Here is a 16,919-nt window from a genome sequence, read left to right on the forward strand (position 1 = left end):
CTCAAAGTGATTATTTTTGAGTGACTAGATTATGTGTAACTTTAAAAATTTATGTATCTAAAAAAAAAAAATTTATGTGTCTATACTTTTTGGGTACTTTTCAATTTTTTTACAATCAGAATAAAATCAGAAAGAACAAAAGCAAAATCAGAATGACTACCCCAGAATAAATACTGCATATTATTTATAAAGTTAATATGCCAATTATTATTGAAATGTATTTGGGATTATCTGAGAACACTGAAAGAAAAGTTTTTCCACGGATTAACATGTTATTAGTGTAAATTACTTTTATTTATACTGCTCACAAAAATTAGGGGATATTTCAAAATGAATATGAAGTGATAAAATATCCCCTAATTTTTGTGAACAGTGTCTATAAATGCTATGACCCAACTTGTTATTAATTTCTGGGATTTCTAAAAGTAACTTGATTTGCTTAATTAGTTAACACTGGGGCTTTTAGGGTAAGGTTCAATAAACAATACTCTGTTCTTTGAAGTTTGTATTCAGACGAGAAATAATATATAGGAGTAAGTTAGCCAGAGATGAAAAATAATAATTTTGATTCTGATAATAGTATATTGGAGAACACTTCTTTGAATGTGATCAAAAGGGCTTCTAGTGTCTTCTACCCCAAATTGAGTTTAGTACCAAAATCTCAGGCCTTCTTAAATGAGCAAAGCCCCCAGGTAATTCTACTGTACATACGTATACACATACAACCTGCAGGAGAAAGAGACAAAATATAAAAGCCTAGAAGTGTTTGAGCTGGTTGAGTTTAATTCTTTCTCTCAGATAAATCTGAGGAGGAGCAAGTAAGGTTCTGAGTAGAGGAATGACAGTTGAGGTAGATAAAGGTAAAGAACATGAATCCAGTGTAAGATTTTTCTAAGTTAAATTTATTTTAATTATAAATATAGGTACTAAATCACAGTAATTTTAGAAGTACCTGTGGTGCTATTTTCTAACAGAAAACATGGCTATTTCCTCATATTAAAATTTTACAGATATCTTAAAATAATATTTTTATACATCACTACTTCAGAAAGTATAGTTGTTACCAGACCTGCATTTAATGTATTACTAAAGAAGTACAAATATTGCTATTATAAATTTACTTTTATTATTTGATATCAGTATTTCAGTATAATTGGTTTCCTTTGTAAGCCCATATATTCTTTCTATGCATTTAGAAATGTTTTCTTATGAGGAATTCAAATATTTTATCAGACAGCCAAACCTATGATTAGTGGGAATCTCTTTATGGAAACATTAAAACAGTAATAGTGGTTCACTCTAATAGTTAGCATCCCATAATGCCTAGTAAGGAGGGTGAAGAAAGTTAAACCAAGTGTATTTTAAGTGATTTATGTTTCAATTTTCATCTCATTGCTTCAAGAGCCTTTTTTTTCATGTCCAGTTTGCATATTCTATCATTCTTCTTCAACTTACTCACTAGGCCTATAAGAGCATGATCATGTACTTATGTAAATAAGATGCATGGTCACCTAGTAGGTGCTAGACATTCTGCTAGGTAGGCAGTAAAGATTAAAGAGAGAAGATTGAGGCTTTCTTCTCAGAGAATTCCTATTGTAGATAAATAAACCAAGAGTGAAAGTAAAGCTGAAACTAGCAGAAAAGTATACATAGGGTGCTTTGGTCACCCAAAAGGAAGGTACTAACTATGTTGTTGAGGGTGGGTAGGAGAGTCCAGTTTAAGGAGTGTTTTCTAGCTGGGGTGACAGTGTTGAGAGAGAAATAGGGATTGACTCGACTGTCACTTTTCTTGTGTGTATATAATCTGGGCAGAAGTATTTTAGGAATTAGAAGAGGGACCAGATTAGGTGTTTTAAAACAGAAATTTGACATGCTGATATATATATATATATATATATATATATATATATATATATATTTTTTTTTTTTTTTTTTTTTTTTTTTTTTAAGAAAGATCTCTCTGGCAGCAATAATGTAAGAAAGGTTTCAGGAAAAACAAGATTAGAAAAAAATAAACCAGTTAAGAAGGTGTCACAATAGAATTTAGAAGAGAATAGCAATGGATATGGAGGAAAGGGGCCAAAACTAAAATATGTAAGAATTGGAAACTGCATGAGTGTAGTAGTAGGGATTGTGATGGAGGAACCCTAGGAAGAGCTGCAACTCAGAGCCAAAGGAGGAATTTTTTTAAGTGAGAGGAGGGGAGATAGACAGATTCTCGCATGTGCCCCAATTGGGATTTACCCAGCAATCCCCATCTGTGGTGAATCAACTGAGCTATCCTCAGCGCCTGGAGTCGATGCTCGATGCTTGAACCATTTGAGCCACTGGCTACGAAAGGCGAGGAGACAGTGAAGGGGGAGAAGGAGAAGAAGGGAAGCAGATGGTCACTTCTCGTGTAGACCCTGACAGGGAATTGAACCCAGGATGTCCGCATGCTGGGCTGATGCTCTATCCACTGAGCAAACTGGCCAAAGCCCAAAGTAGGAATTTTTAAAGGAAGACATGATCAGAGAGAGTAGAAGGTGAGGAAGAAAGAGATGACTGTGGACTTTAGGGAGTCTGGCTAAAAAGGGAATGAGAGTCTAAGGTGGCAACTAGAAAGGGGTATATTTGTACCAAGAACGAGAAACTTATGTATGTTATGGGATAGAAGCATTGAGATTGTTCTGCAAACTGTTTGGAACACTTAATCATATAGAGAAGTAGTAGGAGAAAACCACTGGAAAGGCAAGTCATGGGCATATTTCAGAAGGCCCTGAAAACCATTTAGATGTTTTAGCTATAAACCAGATTGTAGTATTGATTCAGCTGACTGGAAGGATAGGTTGATATTATCAGAAATGGAGAAGTTAGGAGAAGATATTGGTTGACCAGAGGAAACTAAAGCAATTCCTCAGTTTTAGCAATGTGTATTGTATATACATCCACGACTTCTCTCAAGGCTCAAGTCAGTGTTCATTTATTAAAAACCATCATTAAGTACATTTTTCTCAAATTGGTTATTTTGCTTTCACATCACCTTAGACCTTACATAAATTTTTATATTTATTATCTAATTGTTTCCCATGTGTTCAGTTTGCTTTTTTTTTTATCTTGATAAACCTGAGGGCTGTAGCCATATCTTGTTTTTCTTTTTTCCTCTCTAGTGCTTTGGCCATCCTACAATGTGTGGTTAATAAATGGTTATTATCCTGACCATTGGTGGTACAGTGGATAGAGCAGGGGTCCCCAAACTTTTTACACAGGGGGCCAGTTCACTGTCCCTCAGACCGTTGGAGGGCCAGACTATAAAAAAAACTATGAACAGCCCTGGCCGGTTGGCTCAGTGGTAGAGCGTCGGCCTGGCGTGCAGGAGTCCCGGGTTTGATTCCCGGCCAGGGCACACAGGAGAAGCGCCCATCTGCTTCTCCACCCCTCCCCCTCTCCTTCCTCTCTGTCTCTCTCTTCCCCTCCCGCAGCCAAGGCTCCACTGGAGCAAAGATGGCCCGGGCGCTGGGGATGGCTCCTCGGCCTCTGCCTCAGGTGCTGGAGTGGCTCTGGTCGCAACAGAGCAACACCCTGGAGGAGCAGAGCATCGCCCCCTGGTGGGCGTGCTGGGTGGATCCTGGTGGGGCACATGCGGGAGTCTATCTGACTGTCTCTCCCCGTTTCCGGCTTCAGAAAAATACAGAAAAAACAAACAAACAAACAAAAAACTGTGAACAAATCCCTATGCACACTGCACATATCTTATTTTAAAGTAAAAAACCAAAACAGGAACAAATACAATATTTAAAATAAAGAACAATTAAATTTAAATCAACAAACTGACCAGTATTTCATTCGGAACTATGCTCCTCTCACTGACCACCAATGAAAGAGGTGCCCCTTCCGGAAGTGCGGCGGGGCCAGATAAATGGCCTCAGGGGGCTGCATGCGGCCCTCATCGGGCTATAGTTTGGGGACCCCTGGGATAGAGCATCAACCTGGGAAGCTGAAGACAGAGGTTTGAAACCCAAGTTTGCTGGCTTGAGTGCAGGCTTACCAGCTTGAGAGTGGGATCAAATCATCCCATGGTCGCTGGCTTGAGCAAGGGGTCACTGGCTCACCTTGAGCAGCTCCCTGCCCAAGACATGTATGAGAAGCAATCAGAGAACAACTCAAGTGTCATAACTATGAGTTGATACTTCTTGTCTGTCTCCCTTCCTGTCTCTCTCACTAAATAAATAAATAAATAAATAAATAAATAAATAAATAGTATTAGATGAATGAATATTACTTTATTCCATAGCTCTGCTTTTTTATAAAACCATGATAGTTCACATGTATACTCTGGCCTTTGGTTCTTCTGGTCTTTCGAGTTTAACATCAAGGAATATGCCATGCAAAGATCTCATTGTTCTCCTTTGTACTAATTATAAAAATTATCTCCTGATATTTATACAGATGTTTATAAATTCTTCGTCTTCCATCTTCAACTTTTACCATTACCTAGGGTGATGGGTTCCTTGTGTTTCCACTACAATCTACAACATAAAAGTAATGTACTGTCTTTTATTTGCACAAGGTCATTCTTTTTTTTTTTTTTTGTAATTTTCTGAAGTTGGAAATGGGGAGGCAGTCAGACAGACTCCCTCATGCGCCTGACCGGGATCCACCCGGCATGCCCACCAGGGAACGATGCTCTGCCCATCTGGAGCATTGCTCTGTTGCAACCAGGGCCATTCTAGCGCCTGACGCAGGGGCCATGGAGCCATCCTCAGCACCCGGGCCAACTTTGCTCCAATGGAGCCTTGGCTGCGGGAAGGGAAGAGAGAGACAGAGAGGAAGGAGAGGGGGAGGGGTGGAGAAGCAGATGGGCACTTCTCCTGTGTGCCCTGGCCGGGAATCGAACCTGGGGACTCCTGCAATCCAGGCCGACGCTCTACCACTGAGCCAACCAGCCAGGGCCACAAGGTCATTCTTACATGCACCTGGGTTTTTAATAATTTTAAAAGCCCCATTTTATTTATTTTTTAGAGAGAGAGGAAGGGAGAGAGAAGAGGAGGAGAGAGAGATGAGAAACATCAACTTGTAGTAGTGGCTTCACTTTGTTTTTATTGATTGCCTCTCAGCTTGGGGCTCAAGCTGAGCCAGTGACTCCTTGTTCAAGCCAGTGACCTTTGGGCTTTAGCCACCATCCTTGGGATCATGCCGTTGATCCCGTGCTCAAGCTGGCAAATGTATGCTCTAGCCCACAAACTCCAGTTTCAAACTGGGACCCTCAACCTCCTGGCCGATGAGTATCACACTGCGCCACCACTAGTCAGGCAAGAGCCCCAATTTTTTAATCCTTGTTTTAAAAAAATTAATCTCAAAAGTTATAATTCAGATCATGACAAACCCAAATAATGTAGAAATATATGAAGTAACAAGTGAAAATTCTTCCATTCCATTCCTCAGACATTACCACTATTAACAATATCTTTCCAAAATTTATTTTTGGCTGTCCCATATATCTATATTAAAAACAAAACAAAACTAGGTAAACAGTATACATGAAACTTAACTTTTCTGTTTTTATAATATTTATTTTAAAAATACCTATTAAAGAATAGTTGGGGCTCTAATTTTTAAAAATTTGTGATATATTGATTTTAGAGAGGGAGAGAAAGAGAAACATTGATTTGTTGTTTCATTTATTTGTGCATTCATTTGTTGATTCTTATATGTGCCCTGACTAGGGATTGAACCCGCAACCTTGGTGTGTTCGGATGACACTCTAACCAACTGAGCTACTCCACAAGAGCTTGGCTCTAATTTTTTTCTATTCAAACAACATACTGCATTTAAAACTATTGTATGTATATATTTATACACTTATGCTAACATATCTGTAAACTAGATTACTAGAAATGAGATTGTCTTGAGGTATTTAAAATTTCTATAGCTTATGCCAAATTGCCTTCTGAAAAAGTAATGATTTTTTAAAAAATTTATATTTTATTTTATTTATTTTATTTATTCATTTTAGAGAGAGGAGGGAGAGAGAAAAAGAAAGGGAGGGGAAGCAGGAAGCATCAACTCATGGTTGTTTCTTGTATGTGCCATGATCGAGCAAGCCAAGGGTTTTTGAGCCAGTGACCTCAGCGTTTCAGGTCAATGCTTTATCCACTGTGCCACCACAGGTCAGTCAGAAAAAGTATAATTTATATTCACTGCAAGAGTACAATTGTGCTACACTCTCACTATATTAATGCTATTTCGTCCTCATTTTAGTAACCCACACGTCTTCTTGGTCACTTAAGAAATGAATAACAATCTGTTGCAGAAAATTAGAGGCTAAGATTTTTCATTCTCCTTAACAATGTGGTATTTTTATGGGTAGTAGAAAAGAACTCAGAAAAGAGAAATTAGATAATAATTATTCATAGGATAAGTCGTATGTGACTCCTTTTGTCTTTTCCAGCTTAAAATACCTCTGGACTCCTTATGTATGCATGTTAGCAGCATTTGGTGTATGTTCTCCTGAACTTTGGACGACACTTTTCAAGTGGCTTCGGTTACGAAATGTACACCCAGTATTGTTGGTGAGTTATTATTATTTTTGGTTAAGTATTAGTTTCCCTTCTAGTTATAGAAATGGAAACCACACTGAATACCACTGAAATAGCATACATAAATCATATTATGACTTGTGGGTAGAAAAAGGGGTCCTGTGACAAACATTTTAAAAGTAATTTGTCATTATAAAAGAAATGCATTTTAATTCAGACAACTTAAAACATAAAAGGTAAAGAAAGTGAATTAATGTGCGAAGCTATCAAAAATTAATTTTATACTTTTTTATAATATTTTTTTTTATTTTTTATTTTTTTTTCATTTTTCTGAAGCTGGAAACAGGGAGAGACAGTCAGACAGACTCCCGCATGCGCCCGACCGGGATCCACCCGGCATGCCCACCATGGGGCGACGCTCTGCCCACCAGGGGGCGATGCTCTGCCCATCCTGGGCGTCGCCATGTTGTGACCAGAGCCAGTCTAGTGCCTGAGGCAGAGGCCACAGAGCCATCCCCAGCGCCCGGGCCATCTTTGCTCCAATGGAGCCTTGGCTGCGGGAGGGGAAGAGAGAGACAGAGAGGAAAGCGTGGCGGAGGGGTGGAGAAGCAAATGGGCGCTTCTCCTGTGTGCCCTGGCCGGGAATTGAACCCGGGTCCTCCGCACGCTAGGCCGACGCTCTACCGCTGAGCCAACCGGCCAGGGCCTACTTTTTTATAATATTTAATATTTATTAAAATTACTACTGAACATTTATACATAGTTTATTTCTTTTTTTATTGATTTTAATTTATTGTGTTTACATAGATTCAAGTGTCCTGCTGAATATATCTCCCCTACAACCTCTGTGTTCCCCTTGATACCCCCTTTGCCCCCTTCCACCAACGCCTTCCCCCCTTCCCTCCAGGATTTGCTGTCCTACTCTCTATAACCCTGTGTTATGTATATATAATTTCACTAATCTCTTTCCCTTCTCTGATCCCATCCACTCATCCCCTTTCCCTCTGTCCGCTTTCTTCTGGTCCCTTTGATCCCACCTCTGCCTCGATTCTGTTCCTTAGTTCACATTGTTCATTAGATTCCTCATATGAGTGGGGTTATATGATATTTTCTTTCTCTGCCTGGCTTATTGCACTTAACATAATAGTCTCCAGGTCCATCCATGTTGTCGCAAAAGGTACGATTTTCTTTTTTTTTCACGGCTGTGTAGTACTTCATTGTGTATATGTACCACAGTTTTTTAATCCACTCGTCCACAGATGGACACTTGGCCTGTTTCCAGATCTTGGCTATTGTAAGCAATGCTGCAATAAACATGGGGGTGCATTTCTTCTTTTGAATCAGTGATTTAGTATTCCTAGGATATATTCCTCAAAGTGAGATAATTGGGTCAAAAGGCAGTTCCATTTCTAATTTTTTGAGGAATCTCCATACTGTTTTCCACAGTGTCTGCACCAGTCTGCATTCCCACCAGCAGTGCAGGAGGGTTCCCTTTTCTCCACATCCTCGCCAGCACTTATTTTGTGTTGTTTTGTTAATGAGTGCCATTCTGACTGATGTGAGGTGGTATCTCATTGTGGCTTTAATTTGCATTTCTCTAATGATTAGTGATGTTGAACATTTTTTTCATATGCCTGTTGGCCATCTGTACGTCCTCTTTGGAGAAGTGTCCATTTCTTTTGCCCATTTTTAATTGGATTGTTTACCTTCCTGATGTTGAGTTTTACAAGTTCTTTATAAATTTTGGTTATTAACCCCTTATCAGACGTATTGTCAAATATGTTCTCCCATTGTGTGGTTTCTCTTTTTATTTTGTTCATATTGTATTTAGCTGCGCAAAAGCTTTTTAGTTTGATATAGTCCTGTTTGTTCATCCTGTCTTTTATTTCACTTGCCCATGGAGATAAATCAGTAAATACTGTATACTGCTGCGAGAGATGTCAGAGAGCTTACTGCCTATGTTTTTTTCCAAGATGGTTATGGTTTCATGGCTTACATTTAAGTCTTTTATCCATTTTGAGTTTGTTTTTGTGAATGGTGTAAGTTGGTGGTCTAGTTTCATTTTTTTGCAAGTACCTCTCCAGTTTTCCCAACACCATTCATTAGAGACTGACTTTACTCCATTGTATGCTCTTACCTCCTTTGTCAAATATCAATTGTTTATATAAGTGTGGGTTTATTTCTGGATTCTCTGTTCTGTTCCATTGATCTGTATGCCTGTTCTTATGCCAGTACCAAGCTGTTTTGAGTACAATGTCCTTGTAGTATACCTTCATATCAGGAAGTGTGATACCACCCACTTTATTCTTCTTTTTCAAGATTGCTGAGGCTGTTCGTGTTCTTTTTTGGTCCCATATAAATTTTTGGAATATTTGTTCTATATCTTTGAAGTATGACATTGGTATTTTTTTTTATTTTTTTTTCAGGGAAGGGGGAAGGGTGGAGGGGAGGGGGAAGTCACCGACAACAAGCGGGTCCCCCACACACACACTCACTCACTCGCTCTCTCACTCACACACACATACACACGCGCACACACACACGCGCGCACACACACGTGCATGCACACACACAACACAGTTGAGATCTACCTCCTCACTTGCCATTGGTATTTTAATAGGAATGGCATTGAATTTATAAATTGCTTTGGGTAATATAGACATTTCAATGATGTTTATTCTTCCAATCCGTGAACACGGTGTATGCTTCCACTTGTTTGTATCTTCCTTGATTTCTTTTATCTATGTTTTATTATTTTCCGAGTACAAGTCTTTAACCTCCTTGGTTAAATTTACTCCTAGGTACTTTATTTTTTTTGTTGCAATAGTGAATGGGATTATTTTCTTAATTTCTCTTTCAGACAGTTCATTGTTGGGGTATAAAAATGCCACTAATTTCTGAATATTAATTTTATATTCTGCCACCTTGCTGAATTCATTTATCAGGTAGAGTAGTTTTTTTTTGACTGAGACTTTAGAGTTTTCTATGTATAGTATCAAGTCATCAGCAAATAATTATAGTTTTACTTCTTTTCCAATTGGGATGCCTTTTATTTCTTCTTGTTGTTTGATTGCTGTGGCTAGGACTTCCAGAACTATGTTGAATAAGAGTGGTGAAAGGGGCACTCCTGCCTTGTTCTTGATCCTAAGGGGATTGCTTTTAATTTTTGCCCACTGGGTATGATGTTGGCTTTGGGTTTGTCATAGATGGCCTTTAGGTATGTTCCCTGTATTCCTGCTTTGATGAGAGTTTTGATCATAAATGGGAGCTGGATTTTATCAAATGCTTTTTCTGCATCTATTGAAATTATCATGTGATTTTTCTCCTTCCTTTTTTTAATGTGATGAATCACATTGATTGGTTGCGAATATTGTACCAGCCTTGCCTTCCCAGAATAAATCCCACTTGATCATGATGTATGATTTTTTTCATGTATTGCTGGATCCAGTTTGCTAATATTTTGTTGAGAATTTTAGCATCTAAGTTCATCAGGGATATTGGCCTATAGTTTTCTTTCTTTATAGTGTCTTTGCCTGTCATTGCTAGTCTTTTTCTGGAGGAATTATTATATTTTTATTTTAGCATAATAGTATATTGATATCTATTAGCTATTTTTTCGGTGTTATTTCATTGTCTTTTTGTTGTTATTAGTGTTTTAGGTAGCAGTTCAATAATTTTTTGTGCATTCTTTGTAACTTAAGTTCCTGGCAATATTGTCAAATATTGATTTGCTATTTGAAATAATTACATGAATGTTAATATTTTATGTTCTGACTTAAATTTATATTGTAAATATATATGTCTCACTTTGCTTTCTGTTTAATAGGTCTTTAACTTATTAATTAGTCTTTACCCATTTCACTTCATGAACTAGGTTTCATAATGACTTAAATTTCTCTGACTAAAATTTCTATAATTATATTGATATGTGCTTGGTCATAGAATCAATGTCTAGTACTTTAAAAGTACATTCTGAAATGTATTTATTCATAACCTTTTTGCTTTAATATTTTAGGCTCTTACTCTGAGCATGGCTGTGCCTACTATAATAGGTCTTAGCTTATGGAAAGAGGTAAGAAAATCAAATTTTTATATTAAAATGTACTTAATCTATAACATTGATATATATGTGTATAGGATACTTATTGAAATACTATTCTAACAAAATGAAGTGTGATATTCTTAGTAATGCTTAACATTTTTTTAGCATTACAAACATGATAGAAAAGCTAAGCCTGACTTGTGGTGGTGCGGTGGATAGTGTCGACCTGGAATGCTGAGGTTGCCAGTTTGAAACCCCGGGCTTGCCTGGTCAAGGCACATATGGGAATTGATGCTTCCTGTTTCTTCCCCCTTCTCTTTCTCTCTCTCTCTCCCTCTTCTCTCTAAAATAAATAAAATCTTTTTTCTTTTTTTTGTGTGTAACAGAGACAGAGAGAGACAGATAGGTACAGACAGGCAGGAAGGGAGAGAGATGAGAAACATCAACTCTTGGTTACAGCACTTTAGTTGTTCATTAATTGTTTTCTCATATATTTCTTGACCAGGGGGCTGCTGCCAAGCCAGGACCCCTTACTCAAGCCATGACCTTGGGCTTAAGCCAACGACCATGGGGTCATGTCTATGATCCCACACTCAAGCCAGCAACCCCAAACACAAGCTGGTGAACCTGTACTCAAACCAGATAAGCCTGTGCACAAGCCAGTGATCTTGGGATTTCGATCCTTGGTCCTCTGCATCCCCGTCTGATGCTTTATCCACTGTGCCACCTGTCAGGTTAAAATGAATTAAAATTTTTTTTTAAAGCTAAAACATTTTTTAAATGCCATCTGATGCCATTTTTTATTGTCTAATATTTTCATTAATTCAATTTATAATTGTTGAAGGGAATTTCTGAATAAATCAGTCTTTTTTTTTTTTTTTGTATTTTTCTGAAGTAAGGAGCTGAGAGGCAGAGAAACAGACTCCCACACATGCCCGACCGGGATCCACCCAGCATGCCCACTAGGGCGCCATGATCTGCCCATCTGGGGCATTTCTCTGTTGCAACCAGAGCTATTCCAGCATTTGAGGTGAGGCCATGGTGCCGTCCTCAGCACCTGGGCCAACTTGCTTCAGTAGAGCCTTGACTGTGGGAGTGGAAGAGAGAGATAGAGAGAAGGGACACAGGGAAGGGTGGAGAAGCAGATGGAGGCTTCTCCTGTTTGCCCTGACTAGGATTTGAACCTGGGACATCCACACGGTGGACAACACTCCACCACTGAGCCACCTAGCTAAGGCTGTTGAATATCAGTCTTTTTTTTTTCAATTTTCTTTCTGTGTTTTGGTCATTCGACCCCAGCCGGGGTCGCGACCCACAGGTTGAGAACCGCTGCTCTATACACTGCTCCACCACCTGGTCAGGCGAATAAATCAGTCTTAATATTAAAAAGTATTTTGGGGCCTGACCTGTGGTGGCACAATGGATAGAGTGGAATGCTAAGGTTGCCATTTGAAGCTCCAGGCTTGCCTGGTTAAGGCACATACAAGAAGCAACTACGAGTTGATGCTTCCTGCTCACCACCCACAGCTCCCGCTGCCTTTCTCTCTCTCTTCTCTTTCTCTTCTAAAAATAAATAAGTAAAATTTTAAAGTATTTTGGCAACTCCAAAATTTAAATATATATAAAGTAATATAAATATTTTGATTTATAACATGAAACTACCAATGATAATTATTTTATTCAAAACTAGTTAATTAATTTATTATATATGCATAGAGGATACAAGTGATGGTTAATTGTTTGGTAGTTATAAAATTATTTGTTATGTGTAGCTAGTAAATTAACCATAAATTTGTTGCTGTGGACTGAGAAGAATGAGCAGGTCACTGAAAGAAAATAAAGATGCCCTGGCCTGATGGCTCAGTTGATTAGAGCATCATCCCAAAGCACAGGCATCACCAGTTCGATCCCTGCTCAGGGTATATACAAGAAGAGATCGATGGTTCTGTCTCTCTTGCTAAAATCAATAAAAATAAGAAAAAAAAGTAAAAGGAGCCCTGGCCGGGTGGTCAATAAATAAAAGTGTCATCCTGGCTCTCTGAAGTTTGCGGGTTCAATCCATGGTCAGGCCACCCAGAAGAAGCAATCAATGAGTGCATTAACTAAATGGAGCGAGTTAATGGGGTTTCTTTTCTCTCTCTCTCCCTCCCCTCCTACCTTCCTCTCTCTCTGTCAAGTCAATGGAAAAATTAAAAAAGAAAGAAATTATTTATTTATTTATTTATTTTTACAGAGACAGTGAGTCAGAGAGAGGGATAGACAGGGACAGACAGACAGAAATGGAGAGAGATAAGAAGCATCAATCATTAGTTTTTCATTGCACGTTGCAACACCTTAGTTGTTCATTGATTGCTTTCTCATATGTGCCTTGACCGCGGGCCTTCAGCAGACCGAGTAACCCCTTGCTTGAGCCAGCAACCTTGGGTCCAAGCTGGTGAGCTTTGCTCAAACCAGATGAGTCTGCATCAAGCTGGTGACCTCAGGGTCTCGAACCTGGGTCCTTCCGCATCCCAGTCCGACGCTCTATCCACTGTGCCACCTCCTGGTCAGGCAAAAAAGAAGGAAATTAAAGAGAGCTATGACGTTTTGTTAATAAGAACAGTGTTGTAAACTTTTGTTTGCCTTTAGTTAGTCTCTTGATGTACTCTGGAACAGTTTAAAAATGTCTGGATACTTACACTTTGGATGGATTTTGTTTTGCATTTTAGTTTTTTCCAAGACTAATGACAGAATTAACTGAACTTCAAGAATTCTATGACCCAGATACAGTGGAACTTATGACCTGGATAAAGTAAGAATGCCCAATACTATTGTTAAGCTATTAATTAATCATTGTATGCTGTCTAATGGATTCATGGGAAATAATATTTTTTTCCAAATCTCATAAAATTCAGGAATTTTACATTATGGTTTTTAGGAATATTTAATTTTTTATTGGACTTATAATTCTAATTTTCTAATTGACCTTATCTCCTTTGAAAATATAGCATTTATAAGTTTGAAATTTGAGACTCTGCCATTTAGTCCACCTAGAAATGTGGACTAAAAAGGAACAAATATCCTTCTGTTTACATAGTCAAAAGGAAGCTTCTTTTGCCCTAGATTGGAGATGAATGAGTGGTGGATTGGTAACCAAGGTTACCAAGATTTTTAATTTCCATTTAATGCCAACTCAAGACAAAAGATGTGGTCTTAGGTCTCTGGAAGTAGAGAAATAGAATTGAGATAACTTTTTTCTTCTTCCAACACACACATACATAACTAAGGGACCCTCAGAGGGTAACAGTATCACTGAAAGGATAGATTAGTGAAAAGATCCATCCAGTGGTAGAGAAAAATGATAAGAAGGTATGACTCTTTGGGCCTCAGCTCCTGATTAAAAAAAAAAAGAAGTCTCTCTTCTGAATTTGTACTAGTGGATCTAAATTCACATGACTTTGTAGTTTGACATTACACGTGACTACTCCAGGATACCCCAAATCAAGAAATCACTTGAGTACCTGGTATATCCTCAACCCAGGCTACAAGGATTCCACAAAAAAAGCTTTATGAAAATGTGCTCTAAAATTACAAACACATGAGAAAACAGTCATAACACAGCAGAAATCAGCTGTTTAGAATTAGACATCCAGTAATTTCTGATAATAAAATTTGTGTCATTTAGTTCTGGTACTTAATAGACCACCATAAACTTTAGTGGCTTACAAACAATAAATATGTTACTTTGCACCATTTTGAGGGTTCAGTGGGGAGGATTCTACTGGTCTGGGCCAGCTCAACTGGAATTGGATAGTCTGGCATGGCCTCTCTCGCATGTCTAGTTTTGGGTGGGTATCAGCTGAGAGGATGGGATAGAATTGACTTGGCCATGTGCCTCTAAATCATCCTGCCCAAGTTAGCCTGGGCTTATTTACAAGGTAGTGGTTGTAGAGTTCGCAAGAGAAGGCAAGTCTAAATGTCAAGTATGTTTTGTCTTTGCTCACATTATGTTTGCTATTGTTTGTTGGCCAAAGCAAGTTACATGGCCAAGATCAGTTTCCTCTTAGATGATAGCTATAGGGAGAAAAATCATTGTGGCCATTTTGTGATAAATCTGTCTCGTAGATAGAGACTGCAATAACTACATTAAAAATTATTTAACATATAGAAGAAAAAACTGAAACTTTGAAAAGGAATGAAACACTATCAAAAAAGACCAGGAAATTGTGGAGGGAAAAAACAAAAATGGTTTCTAGAAATGAGGAATATGTTTATAGAATAAGTATATATGAGAATAGGTCTTATTATAAGGCCTAATGCTGTAATAACACCCCTTGTAGATATAAAATTTGTTTTCTTTAGGTCGCCCTTAACTATTGCCCATTAATATTTTTTGTGAATTGCATTTACCATTGTGGAATACTTACTATTTAGCTTTGTGTTGTCATTAAGAAAAGAGGGAGATATGTCTATGTGTATGATTTATCATGATATGTATTTTCAAAAACAACTAAGGCCTGAACATAGGACATTGTATATCAGACAATTGGACATTTATGTTACTGTGGTGTAATTATTAAGCTTTATGCTTGTTTCCCCATTAAGGGGTGCTCCCAGAGGACAATGGCTATGTGCCATCTCTTTACTTCCAGAACTTGTCACTATCCCTAACACTAGTGGGAGGATGCTGAATATAGAAAATGAATAAATAAATAAAGGCAATAGAGTAAATCTTTGGGACCCATTTCTGGGTTTCTTCATCTTGCAAGTGGCATTTATCTCAGACTTCGGATCATGGTTCAGGGTGGAGAAGTCCTACGGTGTTATTTGGAGACAGATACACGGTAAAGGTAGGGAAGTAGCAGAAGGATAGGTGGATCTGGCAGGAGTTGTATGGTGGTTAATATTTACAAAAAGATGAATTTGAGAATTCATGGTATCACCATTGAATTGATCACACTATATAAAGTAGTATATTCCTGTCACTACATCCCATTACCCTACACTGTTTTTTAACTCTTTGAGTAGTATGAACATTCATGTACGTTCTGACCATCCAGAGTACAATCGATTTCTGTTAAAAATGTGTAAGGCAACATTTTAAAAAGGCAAATGTATGTTCTTCTTGTTTCCATAAATTGGGTATCAAAAAAACATGATTTTAAGTTAATAAAACTGTAACTGGAACTACTTTCAATTTTTAAAAAAAACTCACTCCCGGGTGTCAGTAAGCATGAAAATAACTCACTACTGAAAGGGTTAATAGCATTATTATCACCTGGCTGATATATTTATTGTCTTCAAGCAAGGATCTTGTCTCCACCCCCCTTTAAAAATTTTTCTATATCTTCAGCACTCAAAATCATTCCTGGTACATAGTAGGTACTCAGTTTTTTTTAATGAATCCATAAATGAAATGAAGTGAAAGCTGGCATTGAAACTTAAGTGAACAACACAATGTAAGTTGCCTGGTATTTCAGAGTTGATATAAATGAGTAATCTAAACAGTATATTTACCTTCCCAGTGTCTAAATCTCTGTGGTCCTTTGTAGAAGGCAGGCTCCAGTTGCAGCTGTGTTCGCAGGCAGTCCACAGTTAATGGGTGCGATTAAATTATGCACTGGATGGATGGTAACAAGCTTGCCTCTTTACAGTGACGATGATCTTCTCAAGAGAAATGAAAATGTAAGGCATTTTAGATTCTACGTTTGGGCCTTAAACATCACTCTTTATTATAGTATAGTTTGTAATGACGCATGTGTTCCTGATTAACTAGGAAAATCCGAACAATTTTAAAAGGGTTAATTAGCTTTAGTTTTTAAAAAGGTGCATAATACGTTTAACCAAGAAGAGAGCCAAAATTAAAATATTAAAGATTTTATGAATAGTTTAGATATGTTTGTTGGAGAAACATTTAGCTTCCCACAAATTTTAAAGGAAACTAATGTATAATATTTCACAAAGAGAAACTTAATTTTGAAAATATCATTGTTCTCAATCAAATTATTGAAGGAAATCTTTCAGTGTCTTGATACATTGTATTTCCAAGCTAAAATTCTGTTACACTGTGATTTATTTTTCAGTGTGGCCTATTATGCTTAGTATAACATTAGAATGTTAACTAGTTACTTAATGTTCAAAGAATATATTATTTTGAATGTTTGCTATAGATTTAAATGGTAGCTTTATATCTTGACTTAACTAAACCTGAGTTCCAAATATTCTGTTTATCAATTTGAGAGAACTTTACATAGCTTTTAAGCATACTTTTTAAGCTCTCTAAGCTAAGGAGGAAATATAGCAGCATGGAAGTTAACCTCCATATCTATGAGGTTAGATATTAAGAATGCAGACTCTGGAATTAGAATATCTGGACTCAA

The 16,919-nt window shown here is 37.7% G+C and overlaps 1 protein-coding gene across 7 annotated transcripts in view; it reads left to right on the forward strand.

Annotated features, from left to right (window-relative positions):
• Positions 1 to 16,919, forward strand: part of DPY19L4 (dpy-19 like 4) — a 96,691-nt gene that overhangs the window by 59,999 nt on the left and 19,773 nt on the right. For 6 of the 7 annotated variants that reach the window (XM_066379147.1, XM_066379146.1, XM_066379144.1 and 3 more), the window contains 4 exons: positions 6,431 to 6,551; positions 10,534 to 10,590; positions 13,269 to 13,351; positions 16,092 to 16,224. In XM_066379147.1, coding sequence (XP_066235244.1) covers positions 6,431 to 6,551; positions 10,534 to 10,590; positions 13,269 to 13,351; positions 16,092 to 16,224 — 394 coding nt within the window. The remainder of the gene's footprint in view (positions 1 to 6,430; positions 6,552 to 10,533; positions 10,591 to 13,268; positions 13,352 to 16,091; positions 16,225 to 16,919) is intronic. The other variant, XM_066379150.1, reaches the window with a different exon arrangement.

This window comes from Saccopteryx leptura, chromosome 3, assembly GCF_036850995.1.
Source record: "Saccopteryx leptura isolate mSacLep1 chromosome 3, mSacLep1_pri_phased_curated, whole genome shotgun sequence".
Taxonomy (NCBI): domain Eukaryota; kingdom Metazoa; phylum Chordata; class Mammalia; order Chiroptera; family Emballonuridae; genus Saccopteryx; species Saccopteryx leptura.